General features: G+C 35.4%; 1 protein-coding gene across 1 annotated transcript in view; it reads left to right on the plus strand.

The window, feature by feature from the left end:
* The window catches only part of LOC144440563 (medium-chain specific acyl-CoA dehydrogenase, mitochondrial-like), a 31,463-nt gene extending 23,572 nt beyond the window's left edge, over window positions 1-7,891 (plus strand). Inside the window, exons 10-11 of the mRNA XM_078129948.1 lie at window positions 6,389-6,637; window positions 7,062-7,891. Coding sequence (XP_077986074.1) covers window positions 6,389-6,637; window positions 7,062-7,142 — 330 coding nt within the window. The 3' untranslated portion in view covers window positions 7,143-7,891. The remainder of the gene's footprint in view (window positions 1-6,388; window positions 6,638-7,061) is intronic.
* Window positions 7,892-9,237: the final 1,346 nt, after the last annotated feature.

Consider the following 9,237-nt stretch of genomic DNA (forward strand, 5'->3'; position numbering starts at 1 on the left):
AGTATAGCCACAGTCACATCATTGATATTAGGTTAGTATAACCACAGTCACATCATTGATATCAGGTTAGTATAACCACAGTCACATCATTGATATTAGGTTAGTATAACCACAGTCACATCATTGATATCAGGTTAGTATAACCACAGTCACATCATTGATATCAGGTTAGTATAACCACAGTCACATCATTGATATTAGGTTAGTATAGCCACAGTCACATCATTGATATTAGGTTAGTATAACCACAGTCACATCATTGATATTAGGTTAGTATAACCACAGTCACATCATTGATATCAGGTTAGTATAGCCACAGTCACATCATTGATATCAGGTTAGTATAACCACAGTCACATCATTGATATCAGGTTAGTATAACCACAGTCACATCATTGATATCAGGTTAGTATAACCACAGTCACATCATTGATATTAGGTTAGTATAACCACAGTCACATCATTGATATTAGGTTAGTATAACCACAGTCACATCATTGATATCAGGTTAGTATAACCACAGTCACATCATTGATATTAGGTTAGTATAACCACAGTCACATCATTGATATCAGGTTAGTATAACCACAGTCACATCATTGATATTAGGTAAGTATAACCACAGTCACATCATTGATATCAGGTTAGTATAACCACAGTCACATCATTGATATTAGGTTAGTATAGCCAGTCACATCATTGATATTAGGTTAGTATAACCACAGTCACATCATTGATATCAGGTTAGTATAACCACAGTCACATCATTGATATCAGGTTAGTATAACCACAGTCACATCATTGATATCAGGTTAGTATAACCACAGTCACATCATTGATATCAGGTTAGTATAACCACAGTCACATCATTGATATCAGGTTAGTATAACCACAGTCACATCATTGATATCAGGTTAGTATAACCACAGTCACATCATTGATATCAGGTTAGTATAACCACAGTCACATCATTGATATCAGGTTAGTATAGCCACAGTCACATCATTGATATCAGGTTAGTATAACCACAGTCACATCATTGATATCAGGTTAGTATAACCACAGTCACATCATTGATATCAGGTTAGTATAACCACAGTCACATCATTGATATTAGGTTAGTATAGCCAGTCACATCATTGATATTAGGTTAGTATAACCACAGTCACATCATTGATATCAGGTTAGTATAGCCACAGTCACATCATTGATATCAGGTTAGTATAACCACAGTCACATCATTGATATCAGGTTAGTATAACCACAGTCACATCATTGATATCAGGTTAGTATAACCACAGTCACATCATTGATATTAGGTTAGTATAGCCAGTCACATCATTGATATTAGGTTAGTATAACCACAGTCACATCATTGATATCAGGTTAGTATAACCACAGTCACATCATTGATATCAGGTTAGTATAACCACAGTCACATCATTGATATCAGGTTAGTATAGCCACAGTCACATCATTGATATCAGGTTAGTATAACCACAGTCACATCATTGATATCAGGTTAGTATAACCACAGTCACATCATTGATATTAGGTTAGTATAACCACAGTCACATCATTGATATTAGGTTAGTATAACCACAGTCACATCATTGATATCAGGTTAGTATAACCACAGTCACATCATTGATATTAGGTTAGTATAACCACAGTCACATCAGTGATATCAGGTTAGTATAACCACAGTCACATCATTGATATCAGGTTAGTATAACCACAGTCACATCATTGATATTAGGTTAGTATAACCACAGTCACATCATTGATATTAGGTTAGTATAACCACAGTCACATCATTGATATTAGGTTAGTATAACCACAGTCACATCATTGATATCAGGTTAGTATAACCACAGTCACATCATTGATATTAGGTTAGTATAACCACAGTCACATCATTGATATCAGGTTAGTATAACCACAGTCACATCATTGATATCAGGTTAGTATAACCACAGTCACATCATTGATATCAGGTTAGTATAACCACAGTCACATCATTGATATTAGGTTAGTATAACCACAGTCACATCATTGATATTAGGTTAGTATAACCACAGTCACATCATTGATGTTAGGTTAGTATAACCACAGTCACATTATTGATATCAGGTTAGTATAACCACAGTCACATCATTGATATCAGGTTAGTATAACCACAGTCACATCATTGATATCAGGTTAGTATAACCACAGTCACATCATTGATATCAGGTTAGTATAACCACAGTCACATCATTGATATCAGGTTAGTATAACCACAGTCACATCATTGATATCAGGTTAGTATAACCACAGTCACATCATTGATATTAGGTTAGTATAACCACAGTCACATCATTGATATTAGGTTAGTATAACCACAGTCACATCATTGATATCAGGTTAGTATAACCACAGTCACATCATTGATATCAGGTTAGTATAACCACAGTCACATCATTGATGTTAGGTTAGTATAACCACAGTGACATCATTGATATCAGGTTAGTATAACCACAGTCACATCATTGATGTTAGGTTAGTATAACCACAGTGACATCAGTGATATCAGGTTAGTATAAAGTATAACCACAGTCACATCATTGATATTAGGTTAGTATAACCACAGTCACATCATTGATATTAGGTTAGTATAACCACAGTCACATCATTGATATCAGGTTAGTATAACCACAGTCACATCATTGATATTAGGTTAGTATAACCACAGTCACATCATTGATATTAGGTTTTTAGTATAACCACAGTCAAATCATTGATATCAGGTTAGTATAACCACAGTCACATCATTGATATTAGGTTAGTATAACCACAGTCACATCATTGATATTAGGTTAGTATAACCACAGTCACATCATTGATATTAGGTTAGTATAACCACAGTCACATCATTGATATTAGGTTAGTATAACCACAGTCACATCATTGATATTAGGTTAGTATAACCACAGTCACATCATTGATATTAGGTTAGTATAACCACAGTCACATCATTGATATTAGGTTAGTATAACCACAGTCACATCATTGATATTAGGTTAGTATAACCACAGTCACATCATTGATATTAGGTTAGTATAACCACAGTCACATCATTGATATTAGGTTAGTATAACCACAGTCACATCATTGATATTAGGTTAGTATAACCACAGTCACATCATTGATATTAGGTTAGTATAACCACAGTCACATCATTGATATTAGGTTAGTATAACCACAGTCACATCATTGATATTAGGTTAGTATAACCACAGTCACATCATTGATATTAGGTTAGTATAACCACAGTCACATCATTGATATTAGGTTAGTATAACACAGTCACATCATTGATATTAGGTTAGTATAACCACAGTCACATCATTGATATTAGGTTAGTATAACCACAGTCACATCATTGATATCAGGTTAGTATAACCACAGTCACATCATTGATATTAGGTTAGTATAACCACAGTCACATCATTGATATTAGGTTAGTATAACCACAGTCACATCATTGATATTAGGTTAGTATAACCACAGTCACATCATTGATATTAGGTTAGTATAACCACAGTCACATCATTGATATTAGGTTAGTATAACCACAGTCACATCTTTGATATTAGGTTAGTATAACCACAGTCACATCATTGATATCAGGTTAGTATAACCACAGTCACATCATTGATATTAGGTTAGTATAACCACAGTCACATCATTGATATTAGGTTAGTATAACCACAGTCACATCATTGATATCAGGTTAGTATAACCACAGTCACATTATTGATATTAGGTTTTTTAGTATAACCACAGTCACATCATTGATATTAGGTTAGTATAACCACAGTCACATCATTGATATTAGGTTAGTATAACCACAGTCACATCATTGATATTAGGTTAGTATAGCCACAGTCACATCATTGATATTAGGTTAGTATAACCACAGTTGCCATTTGTTTCAAAATAGCTTAAAGGGCCACTGCAATTCTATTTTTCACTTTTCATCAAATCAATAAAAAATAGCCACTTAACACATTTCTATAGCGTTGAGGAGAAAAAAGTGACCACGAATAGTGAAAATCTCGTTAGAAATTATGCTGCTTCCACATTCATGACACCCTCTGCTGAGCGAGTATTTATATTTGCATATGAAAGCATTCCTGTTATGTCGTCATAGTAGGAACACATAACCTTGAACTTCACCTTCCTAACATGCATTGCTATGGAGGCTCAATCACAACAACAAGTTCTAGAAACTGTATCTTTCGAACGGAACGGCGAATGTTTGTCAGATTTTTCAAGTGAAGAGGATCACAGCCAAGCTTTCATCTTTGACGGTGTTATTGAACCCTATTCCTGACGGTACAAGTGAAAGTTCGACGGGTGGTTTCGGCAATGATGATCTTAACAGGCCACCTACACAAGATCAAGACAAACTTTTAAACAAGAATTGGTATTACAAACAACTTGTAAAGTTGTCTTCTATAGTGTCCTGTCCTGTCTGGTACTAGTATGTCTTTACAATGTGTTGTTGTGTAGTCGTGTTCCGTGGTATTCAATTCACCCCAGTGCTTTCTAAGCAAAGTGGCACATTGAAAAAGAATGTTTTAGCGACGGTGACATGACGCGGCCTTTGTTACATACTAGTAATACAAATTCATTGACCTTTACTAGCTTTGGCTTCTTCACTTCGTGGTGGTTGACTTTGTTGTAAATGGAAACAGTTCGTCATACTAAAAGGCAATATTCAGGATGATACAGTTTACATGCAGTATATTATCCATGTGTATCTTGTACATACATTTCGATGTGTCATCCATATACTATAATATTGTGGGCGGCAATGCACCAACGCAAATGCTCGTATATCGTCTGGTTTGTAATGTTGCACATCACTGTTCTGTCACTTTCTACCTCCACCTTTCTATATAAATTCACGTGCTGTTACTGTCATCGCATGTATTGGAGTGTGTTTTGACATGACGTGGTAGCCTACATCATGTTCCTGGAATTGTAATAGGCCTACACTGTAGTGTATTATGAATGCAACTCTTACATGCTTGATGCACTTTGGCGAAGGTCAACAACCCAGGTCCACATCTAGCATCTAGCACCTCGGACGCGATATTGACATTCAGGTTTGGGACTTTTCTGAATTAAGTCTGGGTTAATAGTGTAATTTATCGTGTTTTGCGTATTTATATTGAATAAATGTTATAGCAGGAAATTTGCAAGTTGTCAAATTACGGTCGATGCTAATGATTGTAGCTGTGTTGTGTCTGTGTCGAACTTTGTCCTGCTGGCAAGGTGCGTTGCGATGTATGAAACAACACAAGATTTTCAGGACTAAAATTTTAGTTTATATTCATTATCTGTGCCAAATTTGGTGTCTCTACCTTATGTGGTCTATATTTCATACAGATTTCAATCTGACCTTGCAAGTTCTCAAGTTAATGATTGTGGGTACATACGTACCTCTGTGTTGAATTTACCGTGGCTGACAAAATAGGTTCATATTGCTCGAAACAACACAAAATTTTGAAGACTAAAATTTCAGTTTATATCCATTATGTGTGTCAAATGTAAGGTGATCGAATCACTCTTTGTGTTACTGCAGCCTCCAAAAACACAACGTCGAACCATTGTCGACTAACGGTACTGCCAAAGTGAACTGCTAGGGCTAAGGCTAACAACACCAAGACCAGGTTGGCCTCAAGGATGACGTAATATTACAAATGTAAACAACACCTTTGGCTTTGCTAACACGTGAGTGCTTGGCATATTCCGGAAACACAAAAAAAGTCGAAGGAAGCAGGCTGGGAGGTACAGATTTTCCCATTTCTATATGACGCATGCAGTAAATCAACATTTGATCATACATTCCTTTCATTAGGGAGCAGTATGAACATATTAGTGTAAAGAAAGAAATAGAATTGCAGTGGCCCTTTAAATCCCCAGACAAGCTATCAACCAACATTTGTCCCAGTCTATCCCAGCTTATAGTTGGCAGGGTTCAGTACATTCCAGGAAAGTCCTCGAAAAATGTTGATTGACTAAATGATTAGCCTAAATACTGTCGTATGGTGTTGATTAGATAGGTGAGAAATATGTATTTTGCTGGTCAACACTTCTGGAAAGTAACCAAAGTTGATCTGAATACTCCTGGAAAACTGATTAAAATTCTTGGAACGTCCTCAAATTTTATTTGATTTTAAGTGTATGAATCCCAAGGGACTTGAGAAGGTATATAGGGCTGCTGTGTTTATAATAGGTTTGTGTCAGAGGTGATGAAATGTACAACACTATGATGACAACTTTTATACTGTGGAAGGCAGTTTTCAAAGTATAGCTATTCCTGTTGATTTCACAGCACCAAGCAGTTGCCTTCATATTAGCTGAGATGGCAATGGGAATTGAAGCATCTCGTCTCCTGACACACAAGTCTAGCTATGAAATTGACAATGGTAATCGTAATACCTACTTTGCCTCCATTGCCAAGGCCATGGCTGGTGATGTCGCCAATAAGTGTGCTACAGATGCTGTTCAAGTATTTGGTGGAAATGGCTTCAATTCTGAATATCCTGTAGAGAAACTGATGAGAGATGCCAAGATCTATCAAGTAAGAGCATTAGTTTCACTTTTCAGTCCTTCAAGTGTTTGTGTTTATCTATGATGGGATGTTACAGTGGGCTGCTAAATGTATAGATAAATACAATCCTTGTGTTTGATGTTATGTGGTTGTACAGGCACAGGTCTGGAAATCACCACACTACTAGGACTTAATGGCACCAAGTGCTATTTTCAAACCATTCATTGGAAAGATCTCATAGAATTTTACCCAAATGAATATAAAGTGGCAGTAATGTTATTTTGAAGTGATATTAAAACAAAGGGCATATACTGGTACAATGTATGGCAAAATGTAAGACACTTGATTTAAATATATGATTTGTCAGTGTTGTACACACATGTACTGTTGTCTGTCCCCCCCCCCCCCCCCAGCCATGAGCATTTTCTTATATGACTATATTTTTTTCATTCAGATTTATGAAGGAACAGCACAGATACAAAGAATCATCATTTCAAGGGAATGGATGAACAAGTTCAAACAAGGTGGACATTAAAAGTGACCAATCAGTTTGCAGTAATCATATCATCTGATTTACATGTGAAATTACACAATAGGACATACCCTCCTAATGAAGTTGTCAAACACCAATCAATTTGCAGTATTTATGTCATGTGACATGGGCAAACCATACTAATGAACTTGATAAGTACATAAAACAGGAAACTGAAGAGATTTAATAGGCTAGTGTCACGCTTTTCTAAAAACTTGGTTCATTTCATTATTGTGTTGATATACGACATGTTATATAAAAACATATATTTCTTAATTATTTCTAGCATTGTTGGTAGAATTATACTGATTCTCAAGAAAAAAATGGTTTATTGGGATGTGATCCATGGTACTGTGAACTATTTACACGGTAGAAGTATACACTTCATATCTGGACCATGTAAATGCTTACATACATTGTACACTATCAACAATTTGTCAAGGTACATGTGCTCTGTATGTTTGTATTGAGGTAGTGTTAGTCAGAAAACCTAAATAAATTGACTATTATCAAACTAATTACTTGTAATATTAAGAGTTGTGTTTTCTAATTTCTATCAAACTGAGGAAAACTTAGAGCTTTGTCCATCTTTGGTCACTACTTTTGAAACAGTTACATAAATTTGTTGCATAGGGAAATCTCTTTATTTCCTTTACTGTAAGACAAGTTGAGGCTATGCACTTTCAATGCACTGTAATATAATTTGTTTGTTACATTATGAGACTTGTTGAATCAAATAAAGGATTCTGGTTTGGATGGAAAACTATTGCTTTACTGTGTGGCATCTTTATTTTATAATCTGTACTCTTCATTTCATCTTTGCTGTTATTCTGCTTACTTAAGAGCTGGGAACCCGGGTATGCAGTTCAATTAATGATAATGTTGTCACACACACATATACACACACAAATTGTAAATGACTAATTAGATATTGGATTAAATAATGTGGTTTTTAATAACATAATTTTTGATATCATATAGGTACATTGTTTTTGTTTATGCTTTTTTTTTTGGTTAATTTGTTCGTCCATAAACATAGTAATCAATAAACGTTTCAGTTACGTTTTATATATCACAAACAAATCTTACTTTACTCTCCTGTTGGATATAAGCACATAACAGACAACAATGTCCCTTTACATTGCCAATACTGATTCATGTCTGGTAGTTATTTCCAAGGACCTGCTCAAATTATCACATGTAAACAAAGTCAAATCCCCTTGTGAGATCTACAGGGTAGAGGGCATTAGTCTAAACACAAATGTTTGCTTCTTAACTAATTTGACGATATGAGAAGCCCAAAATAGTTTTTAAAATTGTCCAGTAAGGGTCTCTCTTGTGGATTTATTGAACGGTATTTATTTTTGTCCAGGGAGACATTGTTAGTGGACGATATATATTTAGTATTGCATACAGAGATGATATTTGTCTTGATCACAAGATATGAATTGTGTTGACAGCATCCAAAAAACATTGTGTGTGTTACAAATGAATCTTTCTATTCACGGCATCAAACATTTTTGGAAGCAAAACCCAAATATTCACTGGCATCTCATTAGCATCATCAGGTGTATATATTGCAGTGGGCTGTGTATCATGTGGTGTTTATATTACAGTGGGCTGTGTATCATGTGATGTGTATATTACAGTGGGCTGTGTATCATGTGGTGTGTATATTACAGTGGGCTGTGTATCATGTGGTGTTTATATTGCAGTGGGCTGTGTATCATGTGATGTGTATATTACAGTGGGCTGTGTATCATGTGATGTGTATATTACAGTGGGCTGTGTATCATGTGATGTGTATATTACAGTGGGCTGTGTATCATGTGATGTGTATATTACAGTGGGTTGTGTATCATGTGATGTGTATATTACAGTGGGTTGTGTATCATGTGATGTGTATATTACAGTGGGTTGTGTATCATGTGGTGTGTATATTACAGTGGGCTGTGTATCATGTGATGTGTATATTACAGTGGGCTGTGTATCATGTGGTGTGTATATTACAGTGGGTTGTGTATCATGTGGTGTGTATATTACAGTGGGCTGTGTATCATGTGGTGTGTATTTTACAGTGGGCTGTGTATCATGTGAT

Source organism: Glandiceps talaboti, chromosome 10 (assembly GCF_964340395.1).
Source record: "Glandiceps talaboti chromosome 10, keGlaTala1.1, whole genome shotgun sequence".
Taxonomy (NCBI): Eukaryota; Metazoa; Hemichordata; class Enteropneusta; family Spengelidae; genus Glandiceps; species Glandiceps talaboti.